Source organism: Protopterus annectens, chromosome 8.part0, assembly GCF_019279795.1.
Source record: "Protopterus annectens isolate FY-2018-M chromosome 8.part0, PAN1.0, whole genome shotgun sequence".
NCBI classification, from domain to species: Eukaryota; Metazoa; Chordata; order Ceratodontiformes; family Protopteridae; genus Protopterus; species Protopterus annectens.
In genome coordinates this window covers 1,369,460,849-1,369,473,672 of record NC_056741.1, presented here as the reverse complement: position 1 = coordinate 1,369,473,672, position 12,824 = coordinate 1,369,460,849, and the positions used below count along the sequence as shown (strand labels likewise).

At 43.3% G+C, this 12,824-nt stretch overlaps 1 protein-coding gene across 6 annotated transcripts in view; it reads right to left on the bottom strand.

Moving 5' to 3' along the window:
- Positions 1-12,824, bottom strand: part of CEP164 (centrosomal protein 164) — a 1,424,585-nt gene that overhangs the window by 884,027 nt on the left and 527,734 nt on the right. For 5 of the 6 annotated variants that reach the window (XM_044080950.1, XM_044080952.1, XM_044080951.1 and 2 more), the window contains one exon: positions 8,818-8,976. The exons of the other annotated variant lie outside the window; for it this stretch is intronic. In XM_044080950.1, the coding sequence (XP_043936885.1) occupies positions 8,818-8,976 (159 nt within the window). The remainder of the gene's footprint in view (positions 1-8,817; positions 8,977-12,824) is intronic. 6 annotated transcript variants of the gene reach the window in all.

The window sequence follows — 12,824 nt, the reverse complement described above, 5'->3', positions numbered from 1 at the left end:
TCTTGCAGTTCAATAAAGGATTTTCTGGTTAAAGGTTTTCTCATTTCTTAACTCATTCATGTAAATGAGGTAATGAATTTCTGTGTTGGCAGGCTGGACAGTGAATGCCTAGAATTATAAGCAGAACAATTCTCTTGTGGCAAAATAGCTTTTAACTAGTAAAGTATAGCAGCTTTTAGCACAACTGTGCAATGAATGGCTGCAATTCACTGACATGATTAAGACACAGTCTATCATTAGTTCTTTTTGAGGTCTTCCGTCAATGTGCTGTAGGGTCTGGTTGAGAAAAAGTAAACAACACAAGTTGTGTTGCAGGTGTGGATCAGAATAAGGCGCAGTCAATACTACAGGAGTGAGGAAGTTAAATAACCTCTAAAACCACAGTAGAAAACAATATATATTAGAAATCAGAAAGTACAGTTTTGTACCTACCATAAATGTAGATGTTCGAGTGTTCACCCTGCTGCAGTCATCACACTTGGGTTATCCTGTCGTCAGGCGGTCCCGCAGTCGGCCGGATTTCCAAAGTCTTGGTCCGACGTCGGTTGATGTTGCCTCATCCCTGACGTCAGTGCGCCAGGGGTACATATACTGCAACCGACGCCATTTTCTTCAGTTTTTCTTGCCCCAGATGTCAGGTGCCCCCAAAAAGGTGATCCAATTTAGTACCAAAAGGTGAGAACACTGTACAAACACAAAAAACCCTTCAGCTATAAGCAAATACATCAGTAAGGCATAGCAAAGATTTAGTCAGTAGATCAGAGGGGTTGGAGGGAGGGTAACCTGGACTGCAGCAGGGTGAACACTCGAGCATCTACATTTATGGTAGGTACAAAACTGTACTATGTTCATCGTGTTACCCTGCTGCAGTCATCACACTTGGGTTGAGTCCCAAAGCTAAGGTAGGGTGGAGGCATTATAGAGGGTTAGAGGAGGCAATGAGGCCCTGCAGAACTGCAGTGGCGAAGCCTGCCCTGGACTTAGAATAAAGAGGTAAGTGATAGTGTTTGGTGAAGGTGTGTACAGAACTCCAAGTTGCAGCTTCTAAAATTTCTTTGGTAGGAACCCCCCTGAGAAAGGCTGTAGAGGTAGTTGTTGCCCTGGTAGAGTGGGATCTAATGGTAGGAGGAACTGGTTTCCCATGATGGGTATAGCAGAATCGTATGCAATGGCCTATCCATTTAGAAATGGTTTGCTTGGATATGGCCCTCCCTTGAGAAGCTGTAGCATAGGAAACAAATAGCTGGTCAGTTTTTCTGAAAGCCTTAGTTTTATCCAAGTAATTTCGAAGCTGCCTGTGAATGTCCAAGCAATGCAGGAGTTTCTCACCTTTGTTCTGTGGATTGGGGAAGAAAGTGGGTAGATGGATGGTTTGATTTAAAGCTACACTGGAAACCACCTTAGGCATGAAGGTAGGATTAGTTCATAGAGAAACTCTGTCTTGATGAAAAATGAGGAAAGGTTCCACTGCCATAAGTGCCTGTAGTGAGCTGAAATAACCGAAGCATGGATTTTAATTGAGGAGAAGGAAAGTCCTTTATGCAACATCTCAGCTAAATACTGCAGAATGTGAGGCATATGAGGCTGAGTTGTGTCTTGGCCTTTAGCTTGGTTCCAAGCAGAAAACCTTTTCCATTTGTCCGAGTAAGCCTTCCTGGTGCTTGGCCTCCTGGCTTCTAGAATAACATACAGTACTGCTTGTGAAAGAGGGGCTGGTTGGCTGCTTAATTGATTTGCCATGCAGCCAGGTTTAAGGTTTTGATCTGGCTGTGTACAATCTGCTTGTCTTGCTGCGTGAGCAAATGAGGTATGTGAGGCAATATCCATGGTGGGCTGTGAGCCATATTCTTCAATAGCGGGTACCAGTGCTGGCGTGGCCAGTCTGGGGCTATGAGAATCATTCGAGGTTTTTTCTCCTTTTTGACCTTCAAAAGAACCTTTGTGAGAAGAGGTAATGGAGGAAAAGCATATGCTGTTAGGTTTTTCCAACTGAAGGAGAGAGCGTCCACTTTCCAAGCTTGATGGTGGAATGTCCTTGTACAAAATTTTGTCAGTTGGTAGTTTTGAGGACTGGCAAACAGGTCTACATTTGGTAGGCCCCATCTTTGAGTTATCATTGCAAATATTTGTGGGTCTAGCTTCCTCTCGTGGGGATCTTTGATGTTTCTGCTTAGGACATCTGCCAATGTGTTTTTCTGTCCTGGCAGGAAGTGAGCTTGTAACTGAACTTGGTAGGCCAGAGCTGTGTTCCATAAGATTATTGCTCGCCTGCAAAGAGGGTAGGAATGTGTGCCCCCTTGTTTGTTTATGTACCACATTACTGTGGTGGTGTCCATCTTTATTGCCAGTTGTCCAGGCTGTAGTAGATCCCTGAAGGCTGTCAGAGCTTTCTGTACAGCTAGCATCTCTTTTTGGTTTATGTGCAGTTTTCCTTGTTCTGCAGTCCATAGGCCTTGAATGCATTGCCCTGCCATGTGTGCCCCCCAGGCATAGTCTGAAGCATCTGTTGTGATAGTTTGCCTGGGTGGGGGCAAGGTGAAAGGCTGACCCTTGTTGAGGTGACATGCCTGTGCCCACCATAGAAATTCCTGTTGAAGGCAGGGAATGAGAGATATCAGTGTGTCCAAGCTGTGGCTATGTTGAGACCATACGCTTTTTAGGTACCATTGTAATTTCCTCATATGCAGTTTTGCAAATGGTATTATCAGAATGCAAGATGCCATGAAGCCCAAAGCCTGCAGAATTTTTCTTGCAGTTAATTGGGTCTTTGCTGCCATTGTCTTGAAATATTGAGTCAGTTGTAATTGCTTATCTGGTGTAAGATAAGCCTTCTGGGCCGTTGTGTCCAAGCTGGCACCCAGGAATGTCATTTTTTTGTGAGGGTACTAGTTTTGACTTCTTTTTGTTTACTGTGTACCCCAGGCAATTTAGTAGATGCTTCATAAAAGCCAGATGTTGTAAGAGAATGTCTTTTCTTTCTGCTTGGATGAGGCAGTCGTCCAGGTATGGATATATCTGAATTCCTCTTTGTCTGCAATATGCAATTACTGGTGCCAGGCATTTTGTGAATACTCTGGGCACAGTAGATAAGCAAAAGGGCACTGCAGAGAATTGATAATGGGTTGAACCTGCAATGAAACGGAGGTATCTTCTGCAACTTTGTCTGATAGGGACATGCAGGTATGCCTCCTTGAGGTCCAACGTTACCAGCCATGCTTCCTTGCCCAACATGGGATGTAGCTGCTGTAGTGTTAGCATCTTGAATTTGGGAACTTGTAAGTAAGTGTTTAGAATTGAAAGGTCCAGAATTGGTCTCCAAGCATTTTCTTTTCTGGGTACTAGGAAGAGTCTTGAGTAAAATCCTTGACCTTGTTCTTGAGTTGGTACCCTTTGAATGGCTCTCATGGCCATGAGAGCTGCAATTTGTTTTTGAGCCTCTGCCCTTTGATTTTGTGGCAGGTTTGGCATTCCTCTTTTTATTGGCAAGATGTGAAAGTGGAATCTGTATCCTCATAAAATTATGTCTAGGATCCATTTGTCCTTTGTGACCATGTGCCAGTTGTGTGCAGATAGTGCTAGTTTTCCCCCTAGGGGGGCTGACAAAAGAGCTTTGCTTGGCCAGCTGAGGTGCAAGTCATTGAGTTTGCCTTCTGGTGGGTTGAGACCTGTCTTCTCTTCCCTTCTGGGTTGGAGTACCCCATTGGCGAGGTTTATACTGAGCTTGTGGTTGTCCTCTGCCCCTTGGGCGCCTGTATTTACCCCTCTGAGGCCTGTCAGTGGCTGGAAAGGACCAATTTTTTGTTGGCCAGTTTCTTCTGAAGCGTGGGGGTTGTACCTGTAGGAAATCTTTGACTGTCTGCATTGATTTTGCCTTATCTTCCATTTTCTTTAAAACTTCTTCTGCTTTAACACCAAAAAGAAAATCCTGCTGTAAGGGAACATCTAGTAGTTTTGCTTTAACATGATCAGGCAGACTTTGTTCCTTTAACCAGGCATGCCTACGGATAACTGATCCAGTGACAGCTGCTCTGCAGGAGGCCTCCAAAGAATCAAGCCCACATTGTAAGGTATGTTTGCCCACCTGCTCGGTGGCGTGCAACAAATCCTGTACTTCTTTCAATTCAGATTGTTGAGGGAGGGTGGTTATCTTTTGTTTTAACTGAGAGATCAGAAATTGCTGATACTTAAGCATATGAAATTGACAGTTTAGAGCTCTCATAGCTAAAGTGGCTGAGGTGTAAACCTTTTTCCCCCATCTGTCTAGTGCTCTTGAATCCCTTTCAGAAGGTACTGGGTTTTTAGCCAGGGAAGCCTTTGCCCCCCTTGGGACGCTGGGAGATAGTCTCTGGGTCAGCTACTGGGCTTTTGTAAAGAAATTTGTGGGAATCAGGTACTCTGTAGTATCTGTCAGGCTTAGCCGGGGCAGGAGGCAGAGAGTCAGGGTTGAAACTGGATTCTAAATAGACATCATCCACAATGTCCAAAACAGGAGGGATGGCTAGAGGCCTGTGCTGGGGGAGTAAAAGAAACTCTCTGAGCCTTTTCTTGGAATCAGAGTAATCCTGACCTTCCCAGTGAAAATGTTCCCTCATAGTGTGTAAAGTTTCCCCAAAAGAGTAATCTTCTGAGGGAAGCTGAGGGAATAGAGTCCTCAGCATCAGAATCTCCATAAGGAGAGAAGGAATAGTCTTGGTCCTCAGAGGAATCCGAAGAAATAGACAGTTGTTCAGAGGAAGCAGATTCTTCCTCTTGTCTAGGCCTTTTGTCAGGAGGAGGCTGAGAACCTCTGATAAGAGTAATCAAATCTTCAGCCATCTTGAGCATCTGTTTCTTAGGCATAGGGCCTTGAACAGGAGACTGAAGTGAAGCCTTTTTCGATTTGGAAGGAGTCTTCGATTTGGAAAACGTTTTGACTGTAAGAGTCGTCGGTCTGAAAACACCTTCAGAAGGCGATGGCGTTTCAGATGTACCGACGTCCTTGGAAGGTAAGTCGTCGGTAGGGCCTGAAGTAAAAGGCTGCGTCGGCCTAGTACATTCCGTCAAAATATCCGTAGCGGTCTCGGGTTCCTGAACTGCGGTAGTCAGAGGCTGCGTCGGAGCCTCATTGATAACCGGAGACCGGATCAACCGAGGCCTCGGAATCGGGTTTAGGCCTGGGCTGTCGATCCTTATCCCTGCGCTTTTTGTGCACGCCAGTAGTCGGTAGCTCCGACGGCATGTTATAATTAAATTTTCTGCCAAAAAAGTGTCGTGCGAAATCAAATCGTCTTTTAATAGTACGTTTATTAAATCTAGCACAAAAACGACAAGAAGTGACGTCGTGATCAGGGCCTAGGCAAGGTATGCAATAAGAATGAAAATCCTTATGAGGTATTTGCTTCCCACAAGAAATACAATTGTTAACTTTTTCTGACATTGGTCTGAGGCAAGAAAAGTTTCCCCAACGGGGTACTTAGCTTTATAGAAGACTTCGGTCTGAAATTCGAATACGAAAATCTCAGGAGTCGGCCGACCGGCACTTGCGAACTGCTTCTGCTTCGGGCACCACGCGGCAAGAAAGACTGAAGAAAATGGCGTCGGTTGCAGTATATGTACCCCTGGCACACTGACGTCAGGGATGAGGCGACAGCAACCGACGTCGGACCAAGACTTTGGAAATCCGGCCGACTGCGGGACCGCCTGACGACAGGATAACCCAAGTGTGATGACTGCAGCAGGGTAGCACGATGAACATCTGTAATATGCAAGCAGTAAACTGTGAAGACTAAGTGGATGTAGGATTTTACCCTGATACTGGAACAGAAGTCTTTCCTAAGTAGAAGTTAGATGAAGTGTGATGCTATGTATTTGAGTGGAAAAAACTTTTTCTTGGTCAAAACAGAGGTATTGCTATTTTTGTATCATCATGTGAAACAAAGGAACCAGGGTAACACTTAAAGCAGATATTTCCCCCCAAGGTCATGATGAAACATTATTGAACTTGGCTTAAAAGTTACACATCTCAGCATTCTTTAGACAGGCAAACACAACCTTCACTGATCATCTCCAAGCACAGATTGGATTCCAAGAGACTTAGGGAAGAAGGTGACATGCATGCTGTAGGTGAACTACCTGGCGTATACTGTTTGCCACAAGCCTGACTGTGCCAGGCATATGGGAAGCCTATAACTGGTGATCCCCAGGTACCACCAGTTCCCAAATCTGCTATGCTATCCCACAAAAGAGATACAACTTTCATCCCTCTTGTAGTTTATGTACCAAATGGCCACTGATTTCCTGATGTTTACTTAATTACTCCTGAGGCAGACTGATTTTAAATACCTGCAATGAAGGGAGTACCTCTAACATTTCTTTCAGTCTGATGTGCACCCCTGCACAAGCACCAACTTCCTTGGGCTAAGAGATCATGAATACAAGTATCCCAGGCATGGCCAGAAGCATCTCTCATCATGAATTCTAATGGTAGAGATAAGAAAGGTCTGCTTAGATTCACCTATCACCAGTCCAGTTCCTTTACCATCAGCAGGATCTAAGGGACAGGTCTGTTGTCTGATCCCACAAACTGTGCAGGTAATGCTGAAGGTTTCTTCATGTGAAGTCTGGTGTTGAGCACTATTAGGATACTTGCAGACATATGACCCAGAAGCACAAGACAGGTCCCTGGTGACATTTTGGCTTGAGATACCAATCACTGAAAAAACGCTACCATTTCATACATTTTTCTGTGAGTACAAAAGGACATTTTTTGGACTAAGTCCAAGACTACAACCAGATAAGTCTAGCTGTACTGGTATTGGGTGTGATTAATTTTCATTCACAGTACAACATAGGGTCTGAATGACTACCTTCAGACTGCCTAGTAATTGTTGAAGTGTAAGCCTGTACAAGGCACTAATGCAAATATGACTAAATGTACAAGTCCCTTTCCCTGACAGCTTTGATAGCCATACTAACTCTAATGTATAGCAACTGTGGAGTTTAAGTAGAGGAAGTCTCCTGATGAAATGGAGGTTTAAGGGGCTTTCCTTCTAATTAACATATGTGTACTTGCATTTGGCTCCAAAGCACAAAGGAATAAAGTCCTAAGACTATGGCTAAGACAACCACAGAATGAGTTGATGAGGAAGGGTAGCAGCTTGCAGCTAAAGCCAGAATGCTGATCCTGGGGGGAGAGGGACGGCCTGGCCCACTGCAATGCCAACAGCTACTGGTGACAGAGAGAGACTGAGAGCAGATGGTGGACATTTGTTTAACCCTGCCAAGCTGCATCTGCACAGCAGTCTAAATGGGGTGTAGGTAGGAGCACATGCTCATAACAAAAGGGGATAAAAGTGCTTAGATGATTCATGTTTTTTTAAATATTAAAAGTGTCTTAAACGTAGTAGTAATCTAGACTTCATTTTTTAAACCGAAAACCTCCGTTTGCCTTATGTACTGTCAGCTTGTTGGTGGTTAGAAATATATGGCTGCACCATGAATGGCTTCCATCATGATGATGGTGAAATAAGGAGCAATGGAAAGCTAAACTGCTGGTAGGCACAGATGAAATAATATTAAAGAAACATTTACTTTTGTTTTGGCAATGTGCCTCAGCCACTACTCCTTCAACCTAGCATTTGTAATCTAAAAGGATTCAGTGAATACATGTTTGAAAATGTGATGTGCAGTAATGCTTGCATATCTATCTATCTATCTATCTATCTATCTATCTATCTATCTATCTATCTATCTATCTATCTATCCTTTGTTGACTGAGTTAGTCCCACAAGGCTAGTGGCCTCTTTTCAGAGGAGACCAGAGGTGCCACTTCTACTACTATGGGGAGATTTGGCTAAGGCACCAGGAAACTTTCCCTACACATCTTGAAAGGTTTTGTGGGGCATTTTGTATTCACCTGAGCTACCACCACCTCAAGCAGATGGGACATTGGTTTAACATGTCATCTAAAGAGTAACAAACTCAGGAAAGCTGATCTGCACTGCAGTGTCAGCAGTCTAATCACCTGGAGTGGGAAGAGAACCCACAGCCTTCTAGTCTTCCAGCTCCAAACAAGTGTGTTGTGCAACTGACACTGATTTACACTACTGACCTGTTTGGTTAAAGAGTATTTGGTTAAATAATATGCAGAATTCAAACAGTAAAAACACTAAAGCAAACATGAGACACCGATACAACTAACAAGCGGCAACACATGCACAACACATGCTAGACTAGTCCAACACACATAAATGGACAGTTACTGAGAATGGGAAAGTGAATTCAGACAGTGAAACAGTTCTAAATCAAATTTCAAATGGTCACATCCACATTGTGGAAGGTGAAGTAAAGCTCTACCTGTGTTAAGGCTACTGGAGGCAATATTCCTCTCAACAAAAACATTAAACAACACGTTTATGCAACTTTGTCACAACATGATAAAGAAATCTTAACAAAAGATACCAGAAACATGCTATAAAGTTCTGGGGATAGTTCAACAACTCACAAGGGCTCTACAACCTTTTAATAAGTGGCTTTCCCTCTGCTTCTTCTTGCATTCCAACAACACTGAGGAATGTTATCAGACATGAAAGGTACTCACAGGATTACTCAGGTACTAAGGATTTCAAAAGAAATGAAAAGAAAACATCAGGGAAAACATGCACATTAATTGTCATTGTAAATTTCCAACCTTGATGACAACAGCACAGGCTGAATTTGGTCCAAATCAAACTCCATTACTTAAGACAGACTCACGGTTTTCTAAAACAGAACATTCAAATATAACCCTACAAAGTTCATAGGGCATTTCAATAAGCAACTTATCTGCACCAGCCTTACCCCTCCTCAGATGGGGTGGGAGACTGCTCGTGTTGGGGTGAACTAGGTACAGCACTCCTATCTTCCTCAGAGAATTCAACATCTTCTTGTTTGTCATGGTCTAACAGTAACCCCAGTACTTCGAGTTTGTCAGAGGGAGGCGTAAAGTCACTCTTCTCACTGAGAAGAGAAAGAAAGAAAGAAGGGGAAATAAAGTGCATTATAAGGTTAGTGTTTTAATCCAGGCAAACAAGAAAGCAAAACTGAGAGAAATAGTAGGACAGATGGCAAGGTGAAACACGAAGAGAAAGAGCATCATGCTTGCATACCTTGAAATAATGTGAAATACTACAATACACAATCAACAAAAAACAGCACTCATGGGTCATAAACACAGTATCTGGAGTCGTCTTTTTTTTTTTTAGCAAAGAACTCTAGAAACTACATCACTCCTTTCCAAAGTCAGTCATATTCCTTTTAAAGCAAAATAAACACATATACTCATCTCTTTCTCTAGTAAAATGAATGTTAAACTAGTGCTGAGAACACAGATAAGATACATGAAACTAAAAATGTCAATTGTTGCAGAACAAAATGAGGACGGTTAGAGAATGCTGTCTGTAAGTGTCTACAGTGTTTTTTTTTTAATTTCAGGTTTAAAAGAACACAAAGTGCATCATTACCAACAACAGGCTAAGTTAAAAGTATAATACAGATAACTGCACCAATAAAAAACAGACTAAAACTCTCTAAAAGAAACAGTACATTTGTGTACCTACTATAAATGTACATGTTTGAGTGTATTCACTGTTGCAGTCATTACTCTTGGGTTATCCTGCTGGTAGGCTACCCACAGTCGGCCAGAATTTCAAAGTATAGGTCCGGCGTCGGTTGCTGTCGCCTCCTCCCTGACGTCAGTGCGCCAGGGGTATAAAAGATGCAGTCAACGCCATTTTCTTCAGTTTTTCTTGCCCCAGATGTCAGGTGCCCCAAATAGGTAGGCTGTAAAATATATCAATAAGAAATGCATACACAAAAATAACACTCCCTTCATCTACAAGCAAATACATCAAAAAGGTTGTATAGGATAGAGAAGTGCAGATAAGTCAAAGCAAAGAGAAGGGGGATGGTGGGTCGGTAACCTGGATTGCAACAGTGAATACACTCAAACATCTACATTTATGGTAGGTACACAACTGTACTATGTTCATCGTGTTTCACTGTTGCAGTCATTACTCTTGGGTTGAATCCCAAAGCTGAGGAAGGGTGGCTGGGCTAAATAGGATTAGGAGAGGCTAAGAGGCCCTGCAGAACTGCAGTGGCGAAGCCTGCTCTGGACTTAGAGTAGAGAGGCAAGTGGTAGTGCTTTGTAAAGGTGTGCACTGAACTCCAAGTTGCAGCCTCTAAGATTTCTTTGGTTGGTACTCCCCCGAGGAAGGCTGCTGAAGTGGCTGCTGCTCTGGTGGAATGAGGCCTAATGCCCTTAGGCACTGATTTGCCATGTTGAGAATAGCAGAAACTGATGCAATGGCCTATCCATTTAGAAACAGTCTGTTTTGAGATAGCCTTTTCTTGTGATCCTGCAGCATATGACACTAAAAGTTGCTCAGTCTTTCTGAAAGCTTTAGTTTTGTCCAAGTAGAAGTGTAACTGCCTGTGTATGTCCAAAGAATGCAGAATTTTCTCACCCTTGTTCTGTGGATTTGGGTAAAAGGTAGGCAAGTGAATGGTTAGATTGAGGGCCACACTGGACACCACCTTAGGCATAAATGTAGGGTTTGTCCTCAGAGAAACCCTGTCTGGATGAAAAATGATGAAAGGTTCCACAGCCATGAGTGCTTGTAACTCCGAGACTCACCTTGCAGATGTAATGGCTAGGAGCAGAGCTGTTTTCCAGGATAAGAATGTAATATCCACTGTTGATACTGGCTCGAAAGGAGGCAGTGTGAGTTTGCCCAAAACAAAATTGAGGTCCCAGGCCGGAATCGGTGCTCTCCTTGGAGGCCTAATGTTTTTGGCCCCTCTGAGATACTGCCTTATTAAAGGGTGAGAAAAGATAGGTGGTTCCGTCTTGTAATGTGCAGAAATGGCAGAAGCATGAATCTTAATTGATGAGAAAGAAAGGCCTTTGTTCAGCATCTCAGTCAGGTATTGTAAAATCTGAGGAATGTTTGGTACTGACATGTCAATGCCTTGTTCCTGGTTCCAAGCACAGAATCTCTTCCATTTTTCTGCATAAGATTTTCTGGTACTGGGCCTCCTGGCCTCCAAGATAACATCCATAACAGCTTTTGAAAGAGGAATGTTCAGAATTGCTACATTATCCGCCATGCTGCCATATTTAAGGTCCTGAGTTGGCTGTGCAGGATCTGATTGTTTTGTTGGGTCAGCAAGTGAGATGTTTGAGGCAATATCCATGCTGGACCTTGAGACAAGCTCTTCAGGATTGGGTACCAGTGCTGGCATGGCCAGTCTGGTGCAATCAGAATAATTTTTGGCTTCTCTTGTCTGACCTTTAGGAGCACTCTGGGAAGGAGAGGTAGTGGGGGAAAAGCATATACTATTAGATTTTTCTAGCTGAATGATAGGGCGTACACTTTCCATGCTTGCTTGAGGTAAATCCTTGTGCAAAATCTCTGCAATTGACAGTTGTGAGGGGAGGCAAATAGATCTGTGTCTGGGCATCCCCATGTCCTTATTATCATCCTGAAGACTTATGGATCCAGTTTCCATTTGTGGGGATCCATGAGGTTTCTGCCTAGTTCATCTGCCAGAGTATTTGTTTTTCCTGGCAGGAATTATGCTTGCAGGTGAACTTGAAAGGCCAATGCTGTGTCCCATAAGGTCATTGCTTGTCTGCAAAGGGGGTAGGAATGAGTACTTCCCTGCTTATGTATCACATGACCGTAGTGTTGTCTGTCTTTATCAGTAATTGTCCTGGATGAAGCAGGTCTTTGAAAGCTGTCAGGGCATTTTGAACAGCTAGCATCTCTTTTTGATTGATGTGAAGATGCATCTGGTTTACAGGCCATGTGCCCTGAATACATTTTCCTGCCATATGGGCCCCCCAGGCATAATCTGATGTATCCGTTGTCAGTGTCTGTCTGGCTGTGGGTAAACTGAATGGCAGACCCTTGTTGTGGTGACAGGCTTCTGCCCACCATCGAAACTCCTGTTGTAGGCAGGGAATGAGTGCAATTACTGTCTCCAGGCTGTGGCAATGCTGAGTCCAAAACACTTTTCAGATACCATTGTAGTTTCCTCATATGCAGTCTGGCATATGGAATTAGTAGAATGCAGGATGCCATGAAACCCAAGGCCTGCAGGATTTTCCTTGCAGATAAGTGGGTTTTTGTTGCCAATTTCTTGAAGTAACTAGTCAATTGTTTTTGCTTGTCTGGCATCAGATAAGCCATCTGGGCAGTTGTATTAAGGCTTGCACCCAGGAATATTATCTCTTGAGAGGGCACTAGTATTGATTTCTTTTCTTTTATTGTGTACCCTAGGCCAATTAGTAATATTTTTACAAATGCCAGATGCTTTAGAAGAGTGTCTTTGTTCTCTGCTTGAATTAGGCAGTCATCCAAGTAGGGATAAATTTGAATTCCTTTTTGTCTGCAAAACACAATTACTGGTGCCAGGCATTTTGTAAAGACCCTGGTTGCAGTAGATAAGCCAAAGGTCTGTGCAGAGAACTGGTAATGCATTGAGTCATCTATGAATCTGAGGTATCTTCTGCAAGATTGTCTGATTGGGACATGCAGGTATGCCTCTTTTAGGTCCAAAGTTACTAGCCAAGCCCTCTTGGCCAGCATGGGCAGTAGCTGCTGAAGAGTCAACATCTTGAATTTTGGAACTTCCAGAAATGTATTTAGTATAGACAGGTCCAGAATTGGTCTCCAGGTTTTGTCCTTCCTGGGTACTAGAAAAAGTCTGGAGTAAAATCCTTGCCCCTGCTCTTGTTGTGGTACTTGCTGAATGGCCCTCATGTCCATGAGGGCTGTAATTTGTTTTTGTGCCTCTACCCA